General features: G+C 40.3%; 1 protein-coding gene across 4 annotated transcripts in view; it reads right to left on the reverse strand.

Annotated features, from left to right (window-relative positions):
- The window catches only part of LOC122080916 (CHD3-type chromatin-remodeling factor PICKLE), a 119670-nt gene that overhangs the window by 67473 nt on the left and 29861 nt on the right, over positions 1 to 22336 (reverse strand). For all 4 annotated transcript variants that reach the window (XM_042647798.1, XM_042647801.1, XM_042647800.1 and 1 more), the window contains 2 exons: positions 3383 to 3433; positions 3170 to 3269 (listed from right to left, as the gene is read on the reverse strand). In XM_042647798.1, coding sequence (XP_042503732.1) covers positions 3170 to 3269; positions 3383 to 3433 — 151 coding nt within the window. The remainder of the gene's footprint in view (positions 1 to 3169; positions 3270 to 3382; positions 3434 to 22336) is intronic.

Raw genomic sequence — 22336 nt, forward strand, 5'->3', positions numbered from 1 at the left:
GCACAGAAATAGAAAGGAATTTACCAAACGCTTTTTTGGCTGTTTCTGTTCCAAAATGGAATAAAGAACAGAAACGATCATCCTGAGAGAGTTACCAAACGGGCCCTAAAACCCGAACCAATGGGCTCAGTTTTTGGGTCCATATAAGAACCATCGCTGGTAGCTAGGATCTGTTGGGACTAATTTAATTATCCAGATCATTCTTGTATATCTTCTAATTTCTACTCATTACCTGAGTCGTCAGGCCTAAGTATGTCCATTGCAAGTCAGTCTTACAGTTAGAAATGAAATTTCTTTGGTCTCATATATTTGAAAAGTAAGAGTCCTACTTTCCATTGAGTTTCTATGTCCTGTTAGTTGTTATCTTCATAAAATTGGAGCCTTATAAGTATTCACCCCATCAATGGAATGAATGGAATAGACATCCTTTGAAACAGTTAGTACCCTCCCCTTCCCATTGATCTATCTGTTCTCTCTCTTGTCTATTCCCTCACCCCTTTATTCTAACCTCTTCCCCACCCCTGCAGCACCTTGCTGCCTCCTAACTTTTCTCCTTTTTCTCCTCTCTTTCTTCCATCAATATCCATATCTTCCCCTCTTATTCCTGCAATTGATACCTTAACATTCCCTTCCTTGTTCGACTATTGCATGAGCTAACGACAGAGAGCTCAGCAACCACACTAGACTGTTGCAGGTCAGTCACTCTTTCCACATTTTGTCGGTAAGTCATTCGATTTCAGATCTGTCTTCTCTCATATCCCTTGTAATATTCTATTCTGGTCACTTGCTTAAGCTAATGTCAGTTATTGTTACATGTCTGATTTCTGAATCTGTTCTATTATATTCTCTCTAATATTCTGGTTCTAGCAATCTGCTAATAGTGTTTTTTTCTTATTGCTATCAGTCCAGTCTTTTAATTCTGACTTCTATTATAGCCTGCTGAAGCCCTGCAATTCATTGTTAAGATTGTTCTTTCACTATTAGTTCTTATACCTAGTGATTCTGTCCAAGATTCTTAATTGGACATCCTTAAGACTTCGGCATGTTGGTTTTTTTTTTTTTTTTTTTTTTTTTTTTGGGGGGGGGGGGGGGTGTGTGAATTCATTACAAAGGAGGGAGAAAAAGGGGGAGGGGGAATATACAACCCCTAAGGGCAAAGAAAGAAAACTAAAGCAAGAAAAGATGCTACATCTCATAATGGGAAGGGGGGGGGGGGGAGGGTAGAGGGAAGGCAATATGAATGTCCCTACGGGACCTAAAATCCGGAGTAAGAGGCAGAAGGGCAAGTTTAGAGGTGACCTCAAAGTAGATGGCATTCCAAATCTTGTCAAAAGACCTGGGGTTGGAAGTTCATCTACGAAGGTTACACTCCATCCAGATGTGGGTAATGGCCGCTCCGAAGGCAAGTTTTCCAGCAATGTCACAGATGGTCTTACCAACAAAGGCCATGTCAACCAAATCCATACTCAAGAAAGGGGGAGGAGAGATCTTCTTGAAGGCCAGCAGAGGGTAAAGACTTTTTTCCAGACAAAAGAGGAGAAGGGGCATTTAAGGAGGAGGTGATTGGTATTTTCAGAGCCATTCCAACAAAGGAAGCAAGAGGGAGACATAGGCATGTGGCGGTGGATGAGGAAACCTTGGGTCGGGAGACTGTTGGAGAAGGCTCTCCAAACGGTGAAGCTGTGACAGGGGATATGGAATTTGAACCAGGTAATTTTTTTTCTAGGGACAATGAGTACCAGGGGAATGGACTAGCTGCCACGCAGAAAAGGAGGAGAAGGATCCAAATGGGAAGGGAGGCCAGATCACTCTATCTTCCCTAGGGATAGTTTCGGAGGCCATAAGGCCAAGTTAGCCCCTGAAACTTGCCATCTAGCCTATTTTAGGCCTTTTAAACACAGTGGAAACATTAGATTTTTAAAAATCACTCAAAATGATAATTTGACTTCAAACCCAAGGTTATTAGTCTATGGTGTAGGTGAGCTCTACCCTAGACTATTCTACACAATATCTAAGTTAGTGGTTCTTGAGAATTTTAATTTTTCTTTTTTTAAATTTCTATCTACAAGTGTTCCCAAGAAAAAATGGAGCTCCAAAAGTTTATGTTGAAGTTTCAATCTTCAATCTCTAACGATTGATTTTGATGTTGAGGATGTTCAAGTGCAATTTGGCAAAGATAAGCACCAAAAACCTTGGTTGGGACGGTTTCTTCAATTCTGAGGTGAGGCAGGCGAGATCCTGGCGAAATGGCAAGATCACAAGTCGAAATAGGACCCTTGCTATGGAACCTCACTTTGACTGTTTTTGGCCAACTCATCCGTTACAATTGCAAGCATATAATGGCTTAAAGTTGATCCTTGATTAAGCCCAATAGTATTTGGAAATTTTCTACCTTGACCGCCATTGGTTCTCACACTAATCACCACATCAGTATACATATCTTTAATTATATCCAGATATTTACTCGATACCTCGCTCTTCTCTATGACATGGCATATTAACTCTCTAGGTACTCTGTCGCAGGCCTTTTCCAAGTCAATGAAGACCATATGGAGGTCCTTCGTAGTAGCTTTATGGGTAGACTTTATTCATGAGTCGCAAACACCAACATGGCAATCCTTTCTCAAGATAGATCAAATAAGTACTAGTTTTAGAGTGGATAGAAAAATGTACTTCCAGATAGGTAGACTTTATTAATGAGTTTAACCACCTAAAACAATGGGAAAACATCCTTTGTCACACCTAATGAGCCCTAATTCCAAGGCAGACTGGTCAGAATAAGGCATGCTGGAGTCTCTTATTATTAAGTCTACTGGTCCTGATGCAATTTCTGTCCTTTTCTTTCCATGCTAGGTAGGCCTCTGGTCTCAGTGTTTCCTGTCCCCTCTTTTTCCTTCAATTGCAGTCTGTTAACATCTAATTAACTTCAAAGGGGCCAATCCAATCATTGTCATATGCTATGGAGCACAACGCATCTGACCATCATTTGGCACATGGGCCGACAACTCATTTTAAGCATCATGATCATAACAAGAAACAACACCAAGATGACCAAATTCCAGATTCACAAGAACAGAAATACATGGTGTTAACCATTATGAATGAAAACATAGAATGAATTAAAAGTAAAATGGGAGAAAACATGAATAGTAAAGAATGATGTTTGTACTTCTAAGAAGATGTGGAGCCAGCATTTTATGAAGCCTGGCAATTTGTTCTTCTTGATTGATATCCTTAAATTCCTCTTGAAATTCCTCCAAACTTCCAAACTGCAAGCATTGACATAAACCACTAATCATAAAAGCTACACAGTAATCTCAAGCTCTTCAGAACCATCCGACTTCCCATTCATAACCTGCATGGAAGCTGCAGTATTACTGACCTTTCCATCATCGAGGAAGTGCATGAGCATGAATAGCTCATCAAGGTTGTTCTGAATAAAGAAGCAAATCAATAAGTATGAACAAAATCATAAGACCAACAGCAAAAGAATATCACAGCAAGTCAATAACTAATACAAAAGAAAATAAGCAAAAAGTTTCAAGACTAGGTAAGTTCAATACTGAAGAAGCAGCAGACAGAACACCTATTTTACATTTCTGTCGTTACATCATGGCATGACGAATTTGAAAAGACTAAAAATTGAAACCAAAATTATCAAAGGCTATATTTGTCCGGATATCAATCAAAAGGGGTTTCAAACCTGAATCTGATTACGCTATAGTGGTATGCTTCAACACAAAACAGAAGATCAAATAGATTAAAATAATGCCGATGTGATCTTTTATCCATAATCAAATTTTTATTGGCCAACTGGGATCCTGTCCATTAATTCCAAAGCAATTAGAGACTTGGTGTGGGATTCGTTCCTTCTTTTCTACAATTTATAAAATTTGAGATGGAGGATGGGAGACGTGTCAGACAGCGAGGACCCCCTGTTGGGGAGATCTACTTTTCTCTAGGTTCCTTAGGCTCTCTAGATTAATTAGGCTAAAAATCGGACCATGAGTGACAGTTGTTTCCTTCCATACGGGAAGCTTGGTCTGCAACTTACAATTTAGGAGAGACTTGAATCTACTTCAGGAACACACTTGTTTTATTGCATATTTGGGTACTTTTATCCCCCTACGAACTGGACAAAATAGTCACAACTTTACTTCTAGATCCTTTCTTTTGGCTTCAACCTCCAACCACATGGCCATGTGGATTATCTTTTCAAGTTGATTTGGAAAATCTGACTGTTCTCCCTGCCAAGTACAAATTGTTGGCTGTGGAGGTGAGTGAAAGGTAAAACCTTGTAAAAGATCTCAAAAGAGAGTGAGGAAAAGTTGTATTTTTTTCTCACATTTGCTTATGATGCATGAAGGAGAATCTGCTTGTCATCAATTCATCCAATGCTTATGCACAGGCATGGTTTAAAGTATCCCACCATATTGTATCGTATCAACCAATACGTATCAATATCGGTGGGTATCGATACGATATGGTGAGATACGTTTCTATTTTTTTAAAAGGTTAGTGCATCCCACCATGTCAGCCGATACCGCACAATACGGTGTGATACAATGTGATACAATCGATACGTCTCTTAAAACCCACATGTAGGTTCATTCTCAACTGAGAACCGAAAGAACACAGGAAAAAAACCGCAGTGGTGGTGGTGGTTGGGGGTTTCACAGTATTATGAAGGGTTGCAGTTCACATGTGAGGCAGGGTACACCAGTACACGTACACATATGCAACCCCAGATGAGGATTATGGTCCTCTCCCACAGCCACAAGCTTACAATCGGAAAAGTAAGTGTCCCCTCAATCCAAATGACAGTGATATGCTTATAAGGGGCATGGAGTCACTGAGCACGAGTTCGGATCTTGCCGATCCATCATCAAGCCATGGACAATATGCTTCTTCAGGTGCTTCTTCAGGCTATAGACAAAGGGCTTCTTCGAGGTATGGAATTTATGGACATGGTACTTTACCGGCATTCGCCACTCCAGAGCAATACAAGTGATTCCATTATGAGAGGGAGAGACATCACAATAACTATTTCGATTGGGGTCAAAATTTTACCTATGTTCGGATGGTGCACAACATCATCCTAGTCGATCCTATTCCTAAAGACCCTTCCAGCTATGAGTTTGAGCCACCACGACACTCTTCATGGCATTAGAGTATTACTACATATAAGAAACCTCATCCTTTATAACAATTTCAATTCAATGCACTATCTCATTGTACGGTATTCTCCATTTTAGTATTTATGTATGATACATGTTATATATTGCCTATTTATATTGTTTTTTGCTCCAAAAGTGTATTTCCAAGCATATTTTAACCATTTTTGTTATCTTGCATATCTTCAATAGGATAGGATGTGATACCTCTCAAAATCACCCAATACCGATACTGTAAACCTTGATTCGAACCCAAACCTTACAAGCCTTCTCATCTTAACTCAAATCAAACCATCCGAGCCCAACCCAGTTGATGGGGCAGCCTTAGGGAAGACGGGGAAAACCAGAATAGCAGGGGAGAAAGGGGGAAACGCACAAGTTCACAAACACAAATCAAACTAATTTCATTCAAATAAATTCACCCTCTCTCAACAATGAGTGTATGCAAATATATAAAGGGAAAATACTAAGACTACTCCTAGTTAGACTCTAACACTAAAATAGACTCCTACTTCTCTATCTCCTACGTATCCTACCCAAAAACAAACTTGAGAAAATAAAAGACTTAATATTAAACTAAACTACCAGCCCTTGTTGGACCAAAAACCTAGGTTGAACCGGTTCTTCTTAGCCCTTGGCTTCCACCGCCGGTCATGCTGTCCCAACCAGGTAAGTGCAGCTATATCTGCATCAACTCTCCTCCTCTGAAAAGAACTCAACTCCGTCGAGTTTGGATGAGGTCCAAGAATGCCGTCAAAGTCGATGCGCTTGATGAGGAAAGTACCAACTGTCCTCTTAAGCTTAAGAGGGGGAAGATCCTTTGCTAGAAGGAACTTCATTTCAAGGCCGCCATGCTGAAAAGATTATGTATTCTCATATCCACAATGCTTGGATTTCTTGTCGAGCAACCATGGGCACCCCAGAAGAATGTGACAGACTTTTAGAGGGAGAACATCACACCGAACCTGATCAATCAGTCCACCAATGGAATACATGAACAAACACCTTTCATGAAATTTCAAATTATTGTTGTTCACCCATCCAACCATGTAGGGGTTCGGATGAGACTTAGTTTTCAAACCCAACTTGCGAACAACATCTTCAGCAACAACATTGGTGCAACTGCAGGAGTCAATCACCATATTACACAAGCTATCATTGCATCACACCCTGGTCTGAAAGATACTATTACGGCGCCAATTGTCCTCCTTGGGAATCTTCTATATAGTCAAAAGAGGACGGATCACATAGAACGGTTGAGGCTCACCATCATTAATCTCATTAGGCTTATAATCGCATTCAGCCTCCAAATTTACTGCTCCTATTTTCGGCTGCTCTTCTGGTACATAGGGTATAAAGTTGTCCTTGTCGATGTATGCTAACAACCGGTTAGGACATTGATTAGCTCGATGTTCGTACCCTTGCATTGGAAACATTGAATAGCCTCCTTTGGAAATACTGAGTTCTGGTCATAACCACGCTGAGGTGAGGAGTACGGATGATTAGGCCATGAAGATGACATGTCTGAATCGCGTCGAGGTGGAGAATACGGCCGACTAGGTCGAGAAGATGCCATAGATGAAGCACTAGCTTGTAGAATTGTGCCACCAATACTGTGGTTGAATAGAACTAGAACCCCTGGAAAAGCATCTATAAATGGCCTCCAATTGTATGAGTGTTTCAGACTTTCCTCAACCTGATAAGCTACTTGTACAGCATCTTCCATTGTGGGCAGTCGGCTAGAGGCAAGGGCAGCACTAAGTTAAGGGTGCAAACCATTGCAGAATTGTGCCACCAATACTTCTTCATCCCACTCAAAATCCGAATAAGTAGCCAAATGATAAAACCTAGAAACATATTCTTCAACGGTCAAATTCTCCTATTTCAACTATGCAAATCTGAGATGGATGCGTTGCTTGTAATCAAAAAGCAAGAATCTCCAGTTCATGACTTCATGCATTTCAGCCCAAGTCGTGACTAAACCAATGCCTCGGGTTCAATTTTGTTGTTGTTGCTTGATCCACCAGACTCGGACTGTGCCTTTTAGTTTGGCCTCTGCAAATAGGATCTTTCGTGCCTCAGTCAACCCGTACCATCTGAAGAATGTCTCTAAGCTGTGAATCCAGTCAAGGTACAGTTCTGGATTGTTGTCCCCATAAAAATTAAGGGCATCCAATCTTGTTGCTCTTTCTGCTCCATCATCATATCTACCAGTTCCATATCATGGAGGAGGTGGTGGTGGAGGTGTATGATGTGGTGGCAGTTGTGGTAGTGGTAGTGGTAGTGGTAGTGGTAGTGACAAATCCTGTGGAGTGGTGTTGAAGGAATCCCCATATTGGATGGGACTCTTTCCTCTATCTGCTGCCACCAAACGATCAATAGAAGCTTGCACAGATCTCATAGAAACTTACATGGATTCCATCATTGTCTTAAGAAAAGTGACATTAGTAGTGAAAGCTTCAAATTTTGCATCAGTTTCTCCCTTATAAGAGTTCAATTGTTGAACAACTTCACTATTGGCTACCATGGTGGAGTTAGGCAAGATTACACTCAAGTATGATGGAAAAATAGTAAATAAATGAGGTTTAAAAGCAATGGCAGAATGGGTAAATAACTCTCCCTTTTTTTTTTGTGCAGGGATGGCAAAACTGTAAATACTGAAATTCAATTTACGTCACAAAGTGGTGTATCACATAAGTGTGGAGGGGTATACTTGGAAATGACAAAAAAAATAGGATAAAAGGGATTATGGAGAAAGGGAGGGGTATTACTAGAAGTTCACAAGAGTTTAAAGAAAAAGGGAAGGATAAAAGAGGAGATCGTGGGTTGTGGGATTTTACCAACAAAAAGGGGACACCTCCCCCCTTTTTGAAGTTGGAGACTACCACCAGCAGGGAGTCGATGGCATCCAGGCGGTGAAGGAGGGAGTCGGAACCAAGTATGTCGCCACCTCTCTAATCCTTCGTCTTCTTCTTCTTCTTCTGTCCTTTCTTCTTTTCTTTTTTTCTTTTTTTTTGGTTTTCTGGTTCAGTTCTGCCCTCTCGCCTCGTCTTCTTCTTCTTTTTTCTGTTCTCGCTTTCTCTCCTCTTCGTCTATTTTTTTTTTCTCTTCTCACTGCTCCTTTTTTTTTCCCTAGGTAGACCCTAAACAGGAGGGTTCGAAGGTTTTTTTTTTTTTTTTTTTTTTTTTTTCTCAGTCTTGGTAGAGCCAAAACAGAGAATGGGGAAGGGAAGAATAGAGATGGAAGGAAGAATGGGGAATGGGGATCTTCGGCTCTAATACCAAATTGGTGGGGTAGCCTTAGGGAAGAGGGGGAAAACCAGAATAGCAGGGGAGGAAGGGGGTTACGCACAAGTTCACAAACACAAATCAAACTAATTTCATTCAAGTAATTCACCCTCTCTCAACAATGAGTGTATGCAAGTATATAAAGGGAAAATACCAAGACTACTCCTACTTAGACTTCCTACTTGTCTATCTCCTACGTATCCTACCCAAAAACAAACTTGAGAAAATAAAAGACTTAATATTAAACTAAACTACCAGCCCTTGTTGGACCAAAAACCTGGGTTGGACCGGTTCTTTTTGGCCCTTGCTTCCATAGCCGGTCATGCTGGTCCAACCAGGTAAGTGCAGCTGTATATGCATCACCAGTCCTTTTCCTAGCAACCTAGATGTTTGCAACCCCTCCACCTCCACTGCTAACCAAAATCCTCTACCGATTTCGGAATTGCATATCAGCAACTTTCCTTCCATTAGCATCCAGCAACCTTCTTCCATTAGCATCCAGCTTCCTCTTCCCTTCCTTTGCCTCAACCTCTAAACCAAATATCTGATCTGAACTCCAATAAAAACATTTTGTTTCAACAACCCCTTCCAATATGCTTCACCCTCCTTTATCTGAATTCTTCCAGACCTCCCATCCTTCATCCAAAATCTTGAATCATGTCCCCTCTTTGCTGATCCTGCTTTACCTTCGCCTGTTTCTTCTCATCCCTCTTCTTCTATGCCTTCCTCAACTGATTCTGCTTCCCATTCTGCTGAACGAACAACCCCTTCTGGCATGGTTCATGCTTTGGCTTCCTTGTCTACTGATAATGGCCCACTGACCTTGGGTCCTCCCCAGCCCAATGTTCGTAGGTCTGTTAGATTTCATAAACAGATCCACCCCCTAAATCCTCTTCCTACGAAGAAAAAGAAATGAATTCCTCGAGTTTTTGTTTTTTAGGATTCTAACCTCATGAATTTCTTGTTTTGCTGGTTTTCCTTTCTTGTATTTTTTTTTTTTTCAGGTGAATGGATGTGATTATCTGTTGGAACGTCAGGAGACTACATCTTTCCAAGCAGACTAAGTCCAAAGTCGTTTGCAGCACCAATGTTTTTGCATTCGTGTTCTTTGGGAAACAAAGGTCAAGGAACAGAATTCTAATGCAATTAGTTCTTCGACTGCACCTTAATGGGGATTCCATAACTATCAGCATCATCGTAATGGCCGTATCTGGTGCTTTTGGAACAAGGGTAAAGTCGTCGTTCAAATGTTAAATGCCACTAACCAGCTCTTGCACTTTAAGGTTTCTATATTGCAGAGCATGGTTTGAAATCTCGCACGAAATTTTGGTATTTAAACCTCTCTTTTTTTTTTTTTTTTTTTTTGGTCGAAACGAAATATGGCACGAATCAATATATGTACCATAACTCGGTTGAAATCGGCTAAGATCTCGGTATCGCCTCAGAGAGATACCGAAACGATACATTCCAGCAAACCTCTAATTAGCCCCATCATCACACATTTTGACTTCCAAATCTCTCCTACAAGAAGATCTACACATTCAAAGCTTAGGAAAGGTAAAGTTCTTTCTCCAAAACCTTTTTTTTTTTTTTGAAATAGTACATAAATACATGGATGCTTGTAGATTTTTTATATGTTAGACCCTAGAGGCTGATCTATGACCTCACAGAGTCGAATTTTTTTTTTTGGTACATAAATATTTTTTTATTTTTCTGGTTTAAAAATTCATTTTCCATTAACATAAATTATTACTTTTTATGATAAATATTGCTTTGATAGATGTCAACTATATATATGTTAGTCACCAATGGCTGTTCTACGACACCATTAGAGCTAAATTTTTTTCCAGCCGGTAATTATTTATTTTAATTTTCAAAAAATAGGAAAAATAGATTAATAATTGAAAATTATTTTAAAAATAAAGAAAAATATTATGTTTTGATTTTAAAAATAAAAGAAAAATAGGAGATCAATATTAAAGTGTTTGGAGCTTACTATATGCTTGTTATGTTATACCATATTTGATTTTGTTGAATTATGTCATTAAAATATTTTCTAAAATTGATTAAAAAATAATTTTATGTAAGAATAAAATATAAGTAACTACCATATACTTGTAAGTTAATAATGACATTCTTTTTTCTATGCATCAGCATCAGGGTGATATAAAATGGCTAGAGGAGGCGACGAGAAAGGTGGGAGAAGAGGGAGAGGAGGTGGGAGACGTGATAGTAGTCGTCATAGTGGAGAGATTGCATAGAAATACGGAGTGCCGATTGAAGGCGATAAGAGGCATACAGAATGCAAATACTGTTACAAGAGGTTTATGGGTGGTGGAGCCACAAGACTTAAGCAACATCTGTTTGGAAATTTCTCAAATATGGCTAGATGTAGTGAAGTGCCTGATCATATTGCCAAGGCCATAGCAGACGACATGAAGGGAGGGAATAAGAGAAAAGCGGCAAAGGAGAAGGCGAGGATAGAGTTTGAGGCACTACATGCTCCCATACCTCGATATTAGGGGTGTCAAAAAAGCCCGGCCAACCCGAACCAGCCCTAGCCCGCCCTGAGCCCGAACAAAGCTTGGGCTGAGATTTCAGCCCATAGGGTGGGTTAGAGTTGAGATTTTCAGGCCCGAGGCAAGGTTGGGTTGGGCCTGGGTTGAGGTCTCAACCCAACCCAATTCAACCCAACCATGTTTATTAAGTATATAATCATATAAATATGCTAATAATTATTAATGGATACTTATAGAAAAGGTCTTTTTTTTTATTTCCACAATCTACACATATACAAAAACTTTGGTCTTTGGCCTCCGCAATGCATCAAGATCAAGCAACCAAGTAACCGATGGTATTGGGTTGGACTGGATTGGGTAAAACGCAACCCAATCAGAGTTCATCACGGCTGGGTTGGGTTGGTTGGGTTGGGCTAAACCCGACAAGGTTGGGCCTGGGCTGAGATATCCCAGCCTGAACTAGAGCTAGGTTAGGCTTAGGTTGAGTTAAGAAACTTTAGGGTTGGACTGGGTTTTCCATTGACACCCCTAATCGATATAATGATGATAGTGATGATGACAGTGATGATCCGGTATATGTGCCTGATGACATACAAACTGAGCAAGAGGCTAGAGATTGGCGACAAGGGCAAGCATTGAGCCGACAAAGTCTTCGTGAGGAGGAAAGACAAACATGGAGGAGCTGGTCCATCTATAGCAGGAGGTAGTGGATCTTCACAGAACCCTTTGCCCTTTAGGAGATCACAGAGTACAAGGGCAGCCCCACCTCCACCTCTACCTCCACCTCCAGTGGTTCCACCACGTGTGAACCCCATTCTACAACAAGATCCCCGTGCGTACAGAAAAAAGGGCAGTAAGCAACGTAAGATAAAGGGAATGTGGGGTAACATTAAGGCTTATGTTGGGGAGGTTGTGTCTAAGTGGATGCTATGAATATGTTGGGGAGGCTGTGTCTAAGTGGATGTTATTTCATAGCATCCAAACAAACGCCACTAGAGGTCCCTTCTACCAGCCGATGCTTGATGCTATGGTTAAGGCTGGTCTACGGATAAAGGGGCCGACTGCATATGAGGTGATGAATGTATATTTTCCTAAGGAGAAGAGTGAGTTGAAAGCATATATTGATGAGTTAAAAGTTTTGTGGGAGAGCTATGGAATAACCATAATGTGTGATGGTTGGATAGGGCCTATTAGAAAGTCCATCAATTTTTTAGTTTATTGTGATGGTAGAACCATTTTTCTGAAGTCTGTTGATGCATCTAAGGAAAGAAAAGATACAAAATATATTCACAAGCTTTTGAAGGAGGTTGTAGAAGAAGTTGGGATACAGAATGTTGTTCAGATTGTGACTGACAATGGAAGAAACTACAAGAAGGCTGGACAGAAAATGATGAGCAACCCCATATTCAAATTCTTTTGGACTCCTTATGCAGCACACTGCATTGACCTAATGTTGAAGGACATAGGGAAACTGAAAATTGTGAAGACTGTGGTTGAAAGGGCTAAGCAAGTAAGCACATTTGTTTATAATCATGGGTTTTCACTGAACCTATTGAGGGAGAAGTGCGAGGGTGACTTGGTCAGACCCGGTCTCATAAGATTTGCTACCAACTATATTGCACTCCATAGTTTTGAATCCAAGAAAGTTGGTCTTCGATCCATGTTCGCATCTAAGGAGTGGTTTGGTTGAAGGGAAGCAGAATCAGCAGGTGATAGGGAGGCATAGGCAACAATTTCATCAGAGGAGTTTTGCACACAGTTGGGTAAAGTGGTGAAAATCTTGGCACCAATTGTTGACGTGTTGAAGATGGTGGATTCTACTTTCAAAACCACCTTGCCAAGCCTGTGAGCTGCTATTGCAATGATGAAGGAAAATGTATATGCTGTTGACCCACGTGGGAGTAGGAAATTTACAGAGATAATAGAACGTTGGGAGCGCCAGCTTTTGCATCCGTTGCATAAGGCTGGTAAGCAAAGCTGAAAACATTCTTTTATGTGATATGAAAATGCATCAATGTTAACATTGACAATAATATGTTTTGTCGCATTTCAACATACTATTTAAACCCTAGGTATCAGTACACCAAGAGATTTGCATTAGATCTGGATCTTCTGGAAGCAGTGAAGCAGGTGGTTGCCAAGTTGCAATTAAACCCCGATCTACAAGCCAAAGCCAATATTGAGGTTAGTTTTGTACTACTATTACTATAGGAATCTAAATTTCAATACAATGGTTATTAACTAGGGTCCTATTTGTAAATTTTTTAGACAAAACAATTCAGGGATGCATTAGGCAGCTTCGAAGCTCTCGCCGCATACGCAGGTCGTACGAGTACTGATCCTGGTATGAAATCCAAATTTTAGTATGTTACTTATACAAGTGTAAGTGTTTTGGAATATAAATAATCTTTTACACTTGTTGTAACTTGTAATGTAGCTGAATGGTGGGTGTTGTATGGGGGTTCGGCACCGGAATTGAGGAGCCATCAAAGTACTCTCCCAGACATGTTTTGCTTCTAGTTGTGAGAGAAATTGGAGCACATTTTCACTCATCCATTCGAAAAGGTGGAATCGATTGGGTTCACAATGTCTGAATGATTTGGTGTATGTGCATTATAATATGAGACTAAGGATGCACCAAATACGCATGGGTATGGAGAATGATAGGGGCCAGATCGAGCTGGCTAATGTTTTCTAGATTGACTCATATGAGGAGGATCCTCTAGTGGACTGGGTGAGGGATAGAGGCGAGCCATTGATGGATCAGCCGGGAGGTAGGCCGAACCCATATCTAGTGCGAGAGATGGCGGTCGATGTTGATGATTATATGGCTACAGAGGGAAGGATACATTCACAGACCCCTCGACCATTTGAGCTTGCACATGGTAGGGATGATTCAGATGAAGATGATGATTGGTCCATATCATCGGGTGGTCGTACCCACACCCAGAGAGACAGACACACGGTGATGATGATGATGGTGATGATGGTGGTGGTGGTGGTGGTGGTGGTGGCGGTGGTGGTGGTGGAGGTGATGGTGATGGTGATGGTGATTTCAAGGAGTTCAAGAGCAATATGAGCAGGCCGAGCCGGAAGCCGGTGCGATTCACTGGGGAGAGTCAATTTCAGTATGCCATACAAGATTCTGATCATGGTGCACGTCCATCAAGTGGAGAGAGGAGTTCAAGTTACAGTAGAGGGCCTCGTCACCAATTCATTGGAGAAGGACAGCGAGATTGTATGGACATTGATAGTCTATCTACTTCTATTGGCGAAATGAGTTTGAGTGCAGGGGATAGTCATCCTCACAGAGAGTAGAGGGAGTGGGTGATGGCGTGCCCCATCATTTACTGGAGAGCTCCTGGTCGGAATATCATGGACCTTATGGTCAATTCACTGGGATGGTGCATACATCTGGTTCATCCATTCCCAGTAGTAGTACTAACAATGGCTCCCAGACCCAGTCACATGGTAGTGGCATTGTGGACAGTTTATTCTCATACCCAGGCAATCCATACGTATTGCCGGAACCATCCGTTGACAGTAGCTCAATGGCAGGTTCTTCTTCATATTATGGTGGTGATGCATACCCTCGGATAGGTTACCTTCAGTATGTAGATGACTCAGTTTTTTTGGCAGTTGTGGATTCTTCTCTCAGACTATGACGTGGCATGCATTTGTAGTGCAGTCAGAGAAAAATGCACGTCGACTCCATCGTACTGGGCGTGGAATCCAGCCAAGCCGTCATAGTTCTTTCCAATAGATAGTAGATAGTCATCATGATTATTGTTGTACTGTTGTGTAACTAATATGCTCAGTGGATGACTTTAGTTGGGACTTGTAAATTAGGGAGTTGCATAGTATATTACTCTAGTACTCTAAATACTAGTTAATTAACATTGATGTATGTTTTGATCATGGATTAGATGCATTATTTATTTGTCTTACTATCATATTATATCTTGTTCTAGCAATGAAGCAGGTAAAATCTCCTGAACAATTCGACGGTTACTACCAAACAAATGTGCAACTGTAAAACAATGCCATGTTCTAATATTTTTGCATTTTTATGTCCTAAGCATGTTTATTAACCATAAAATAAGCTAACCACCAAGTGTCAGGCATAGTTGTCAAGGCATCGCCTAAGCGTCTACCGCCTTATGTTTTGGTACTTAAGATATTATTCATAAATAAGCAAATACCCCCTATTTGAATCCAATAAAAATAGTTTAAAAATCAAATTCCAAAAGGATAAAAAGTCAATCCCCCAGTCCAAGAAGAAAAACTGGATTTTGGTTATAGGGGCGATTTTCAACTTTTAAATGCTGGAGTTTTTCTCAATTATGAAAATTTTATAAATTCTATCATGTTAAAACATTGCTAAAAACCAAAAGTCCGGTAAAATAATTTTTTGTTTTGATATCCATAAAATTATTTTCATTCAGGCGATTTTAACAACATTCGCGCACTTAAAAATAAGTTTGACCGGAGCATAACTTTGTCATTACAACTTAGATTTAAGTAATCTTAGACTTGTTGGAAAGCTGGTTTTATATTATAATTGATACAAAAAGTCTCATGTAAAAATAATATCATTTGACCAGTCAAACTTGTTATAGAACCAGAGCATTTCTCTAAATTTTGATTTTTTATAACTTAATATGACTTAATGTTAATTTTTTATGATTTAATATGGCTAAATGTTGATTTTTAATGACTTGATGTTGCCTAATCTTGATTTTTTATGATACAAGGTATATATAGTTTACTAAATAATGTTAGAAAATAGGAAAAATAAAAAATAACAATTGGTCGCCTTGTTCGCCTCAAGGCGTGCGCCTTCTCACCTAAGCGCTTAGACAACCCTCCACCGCCTTGGTTCGCCTTGGCACCGTGACAACTATGGTGTCAAGTCAAAATATCGCCGTTTGACCACCGAAACAAAAATAAATAAATAAATACACCAACTCGGCTGAGCTCTCGCCGAGTTGATGTTTCTAAACCCACCGAAACGAAATGAAATTTAGAACCTTGTTGCAGAGTAATCAAGATTTTTAATCCACAGCCATTTACACATCCAATTCTGTGTCTGACAGAGGCAACCTTTGGTCTTCTCTTGCTAGCATTACTAATCAAGTTGAGAGTGAAAGTAGGTGTCTTGCTGGACATCTTAATGTTGTCCTTTCCACTCACGAAACAATTGTGGGGATGATAGTTCTCTCATTGAATTTGCTACCTGTATTAGTAATATTAATGTTTTAGACCTTAGAAGGACAGGATTCAAATTTTCTTGGTCTAATCGTCAAAGGACTTGTGGTTTTAGAGTTTCTTGCAAACTAGACCATGTGCTAGTAAATGATACGTGGCTCTCATCCTTTCCTGCCTCCCATGGAAATTTGGCCCCCACCCCAGTATCTATGATTATTGCCCAATTGTAGTCTCTATTGGCCCTTGTGTCTTCTTTGGCCCAAAGCCATTCAAATTTTTTGACGTGGGCCAATCATAGTGATTTTCTGCCTCTTGTTAGCCAGGATTGGACTTTACTGGTAAAGGAAAAGTTTGCCATCTCATCATTTTTGCTCAAAAATTTTGCTCTCAAGGATTGGAATCGAAATATAGCTTTGGGAATATCTCCCAAGCTATTCATAATTGAAGGTATCTCCTTACTAATATCTACTCTATGCATCATGCAGATCTGCATAATCCAATTTAGCAGAGGAAAAGAGGTGTAATTCTGCAAGATTAGGAGCTCTTCTTAAACAAGAAGAGAGCTTCTATAAGCAAAAGTCCAGAATTAAATGGTTGGTTATTGGGGATTCTAATACGGCTAATTTCCAGAAGTTTATGAAGGGTAGAAAGAGTTACTTCCATATATAGGCTTTCCACTCTTGAATGTTCCTTCATTTCTGATCCTCATAAGATTAAATCAGCTTATGTGTCCCATTTTCCAAGCAGTTCCATCCTTCAATTCTCAATCCCATTGACCCAATTCATGATGACATTCCTTTTAAGAAGGTTCCTCCTAATCTTCAAAGGATTCTCTCTTCTTTTCCCTTCTAAGGAGGAGATTCTTGGTGGAATCAGAGCTCATAACTTCTAGAAAGCTCTTGGTACTGATGGGATGTTGTTAGAGAAGATCTTTTTTTTTTTTTTTGGGTGAAACAAAGGATTACCAAAAAGAAGAAAATATACAACCCCAAAAGGGGAAGGAGAAAAAAAAAAAAAAACAAGGCAACACTCAGGGGGAGTCAAGATTCCAAACAATGGGAAGAAACTTTTAAAATCTTTTCTTTGACATCAAAAAAGATGGAATTCCAAATCTTTCCTAAAGACCGAGAGTTGGAGGTCCATTTCCTATGATTTCTCTCCATCCATATTTGATTTATAGCAGCACAGAAGGGGCATGTTTTCCCACATAGTCACAAATAGTCTACCCTTGGAATTTCATATCCATCAAGATCCACTCCCATTGAAGAGGAAGAATTCTTCGATTAACCGGCAAGCATTTGGAGAGAATAAACATCCAAACAGAGGAGACAGTGCAAGAAAAGAAGAGATGATCAGTGTCTTCATGCTCAGAACCACATAGGTAGCATAATGGTGAGACCTGGATCCTTCTTTGGATGAGGAAGGCTTGCATGGGAAGACAATGCATAAAGACTCCCCAGGCAATGAAGCTTTGCCGAGGGATGTGATGCTTGAACCAAATGAGCTTATGCCAGGGGGAGGGGGAGCCATGAGATCTGATAAAATCCCAAGTAGACTTTGCACTGAATAGGCCATTCAAAGCATGGTTCCAAATAATAGCATCAATCCTTAGAGACCCGGAGTGGGGATGATTGGCAGAGAGTTCCAAATTTCAGCTATCTAATCAGAGGCAGGGGCTAGGGGGGCCCATGAACCAGAGCAAATGATATCAACAACTGTAGAATGCCTTGGGAGCCTTGAATTGTAGATACTTCTAGCACCGAGAACATGAGAGAGGAGCCCTCTAGGGTGCCAAGGGTCCACCCAAAGGTAGGTGGAGGCACCATCCCCAAGACAAGAGGAAATGACTCTGGAAGCAATAAATCTCAAGGAAATTATCTCGAACCACACCCAGGAGGCATCGGATGGAGAGCGGATTGACCAATAAGTTTCGAGCCTGAGGAGGTGCTAATACACCCAATCAAGCCAAATGTTTTCTTCTTGCTAACCACCTTCCAAATAAGCTTGAAAGTACCTATAGTATTGACATCCTTGACGCGTCTCAAACCCAGACCCCCTTCTTTTTTTGGGAGACAAATAGCAGCCCAACTAAGGAGGCGAAGGAATCTAGAGGACTCACACCCTTTCCAAAGGAAAGAAGCAAACAAAGATTTCAGCTTGGCTATAATCGCTTTAGGCAAACCATAGATTCCAGATCAGTAGATGTAGGAAGCTTGAAGGACTGATCTGATATACCATTGTCTGTTCCTTAGATCTTCATCAATAACCCTTGCTCACTATCCACTGCACCTTGTATTTGTGTTGTGTGTTGCTTGACTTGCCTCCGGGAGACGCCCTAGCATAAGGTTGAAGATATAAAATTCTAGTATCCATGTAACAGGGTTTGGCTAAAGTTTTGTTACAATGCCCGTTGCCGAGTTGGCACTCCAAACCTCCTTTTTACAGGCTTAGGACCAGCAACATAGACAACTGAAGGAGTTATTTTATATTCACAAATTTATTAAAAGTAAGAGGCAGAGCCAAGTAGAGTACAGTAGATGGGATAATACAGCCATTAAAGCTCCAATTTCCAAATTAGAAATCAGGGCCAGATAAACTGCCAACATTAGGTGGGATTTCATCTATCGAGTCCTCTTATACATGTCCTTCCCCCTCCCCTTTGTCAACTGGATCTACGTCTGCATCTCTTCTGCCCCTCTCTCTGTCCTAATCAATGGTTCCCAAGCCGGATTCTTCGTCCCCTCTATGGGTTTAGATAAGGGTGCCCCATCTCCCCTCTTCTCTTCTCCCTCGCTCTCAAGGTCCTCTCTAAATCCATCCAATCCCATACCAATGATTTGCTCATCTCCCCAATCCCCAAGTGCAAATCATCAACCTCACCCATCTTGCTTTTGCCAATGATCTTATGATCTTCTCTAAACCTGTCACCTGATCCATTGAAACCATTCTTTCCTCCCTTGCCTCTTTGAATCCATCTCAGGCCTCCACATTAATCTTCTTAAATCCAACATCTTCCTCTCGGGTGTCTCAAATGACACAAAAGCCCGCCTCGTTGACCTCACTAGTTTCTCCCTTGGTTCCTTACCTATCAAATACTTGGGCCTCCCGCTCATCTCCTCTAGACTGACTGCCCGTCATTGCACCCCCATGTTGGACAACATTTGCAAAAAGCTCCAACTTTGGAAAGGCAAGCTCCTCTCCTATGCGAGTCGTTTGGAGCTCATCAGGTTCTTTTGATGTATCATCATTTTAATATTTGTTTAGTTTATATTGTTTGGGGCTTCCCCCTTGGCTAACATGTTTGGCTGTTTTGTTGCATTATGTTACTTTGTTTATATTTTCCATTCACCTAACAAAAAATAAAAAAATTAAATTTTTACCCTAATTATAGACACATGTTTATTAAAGTGTTTGGAGTGATTTGTAATGGATTTCTTCCAATATAGGTGAACGAGCTGTTATTTCAGGATTTCTATTGAAATTAATTTCAATTTCACAGAAATAAGAAACAACTTCCAAAATTGAATCACTCCCTGAAATAATTCTCGAATTCATACCAAAGAGAGCCTAAAACTAATAGGTGGAAGGGATGAGTTATTGTCGTGCAATGGATCCAGAAAAGGTGGGTTTCCACTTATAATCCATAAACAATCCATGTATATATTACAGAATAAATCAAAATAGGTGATTAAATAGCTGGAAGACGGGGGAATAAGGGTATCATTTTAAAAAATAAAATAAAATGCCTAGACAAATTATGAGTTATTTGCAAGATGGAAGACCTGTTGATATGGCCTTCAACTCAGTAGGAGTATCTTCACCAATGAATGTAAGACATATTTGAATGCTAACTCAAACAATGTCTGCTAGAAAGACCTTACTGAATTAGCATCGTTTGATGAATATATGAACAAGAGACTTCGAATAAACTAGTGTTTTCTCAATTATATGAAGCAAGTAAGCAACAACGAAGCTGTGGGTATTTGAAACCCAAGTATCCAGGAAAGAGCATAATATTTGATGGAAGAACGGGAGATCCTTTAAAACGAAAAGTCCTTTATCCTGAAATTAATCCATCAAGTTAATAATATGGTTCCAATGGATATTATGCATGTTCAGTATTTCTATGAGAAGCTCTATGGCACATACGTGCCAGGAAGTTGGTGGGCTCATCATGAATTAGGACTAGGAACCAGCCCAACAACAGGTAAAGCATATGCCAGATTTCTTCCTGTAGTTTTCAAATGAAGGATGCCTGGTGCAGCTTTAGCTAGGAGCCTACGAACCAGCCCAACCTCTTCAATAAAGCTTCGCTTGGTAGGCGCTGCCTGGAGGGAAGTCATGGAATCAACTTTGTTCACCACTGATCAGGGATTACACTAACTTTACAAGAATGGAAAACCAACCTAACTCATTCAGACATGATAAGAAAAACTGCCTTGGGGCGAGGAAATGACCATTGCTGACTACCAACAAAGGAATAGACTAAACAACCAGTTTTGGCCCTTATAGGCTGATGAACATACACTTTCACATAAGGCTCATCAGTGTCTTGTATCTTCCCCTGAACTGAAGGCAGTTGAACAGGAGGGTCCATGAGAGGAACAACAAGAAGTACATCTTCACTAGGCATAATATCCTCCCCTGGAAGAGGTGTTAGAGAATAATAGGCAGCAGAGTCATTAAACACCACATCCATAGTTACGAACACGCGACGAGACGAAGGATAGTAGCACTTGTATCCCTTCTAGGTTACAAATTAGCCAATGACCACACTTGAGTCCACGCGGATCTAACTTTCCATGGAGATGGTGATTCCAGGCAAAGCAAATGCAACTGAATACTTTAGGTGGGATAAGAAAGGTGGATGATCCTTGGAGAGCATCAACTGGAGCGCAAAAGTCAAGAACCCAAGTAAGCATCCAGTTAATGAGGTAAGCAGCTGCCAAAATGGTTTCACTCCAATACTGGAAGGAACATGCATCTCAAACAAGAGGCAGCGATCTACCTCTAACAAATAGTGATTCTAGTGTTCAGCTACACCATTTTGAGCGGTGTATCAAGTATCAACACTGGTTTGATGGAGGATCCACCAAGTGGCAAGGTAAGTCTGAAAAGAACCATCCATATATTCCTTACCACTGTCACTACGGAGAATTTGAATGTTGGAGTTGAAATGGGTGCAAACCATGCTATGAAAGAGCAGAAAACAATAAATGACTTCACCCTTGTGATGCATCAGATAAACCCAAAGTAACCCTCATATGGCACATGGTTCAATGTTTCGACCGATACTGTCCAAATTTCCCACATTCTGAAGGTATCCCTGGACTCTGATACTAAATACCATGTGACTTTTAAAAGTCATTGCTTTTGACCAGTATCGACCAAAATTCCCAATGGAAATTTTCGAGTGGACTAATGGGCACGACCGTTACGGTTGAACCAGCCCTTGCAAAACCTTTTTAAATGCGAAACTAAGCCTTCTTATTTCAAAATTTTGACCCTCTCCTCCTATTTCTTCTCTGTAAAGTGGGAAACTTAGAAAAACACTCAAGATTTTTCTCTTGTGCCATCAAAACTTCATTCTAAGCTTGGATCTTGCACATTTATAGCAAATCTACCTAAAGAAGGCAAATCTACCTAAAGAATGGAGCTTGGACCAAAAAGGTAAATCCCATCTTCCCCAAAAATGAATTTTTTATAGAATATACTTGGAAATAGAGTAGAATGATGTAAATTTTTTAAATCTTAGTTACTTGACCGTTAACCATTGAGACTTGAGAAATAACACACAATTATGCAATATTATTATTTATTTTGGATCCTTTACATTGTATTTTGTTTATTTTAACTTTTAATCATGTATTTCACATTTTTTTTTTGGATGAATAAATAAATTCATTACCAAGCAGGGAAGAATATACAAAGGGGGAAGAAAAGGGGGGGGAGGCCTAGGCAAGGCAAGCCAAACAAAACGAAAAAACAAATTACAACCAAGAGAGAACCATCACTAGCTCAAAATCAAGAGATCTACAACCCAAAAGGCACCCAACTAGATCAAGCTCAAGGAAAGGAAAAACTAGGATCAAGAGGGCGGGGGGGGCCAACAAGTAGGGTAGGCTGGGTCAAGATGGGGGGATGGTG

Source organism: Macadamia integrifolia, chromosome 6 (genome assembly GCF_013358625.1).
Source record: "Macadamia integrifolia cultivar HAES 741 chromosome 6, SCU_Mint_v3, whole genome shotgun sequence".
In the NCBI taxonomy this organism is placed as follows: domain Eukaryota; kingdom Viridiplantae; phylum Streptophyta; class Magnoliopsida; order Proteales; family Proteaceae; genus Macadamia; species Macadamia integrifolia.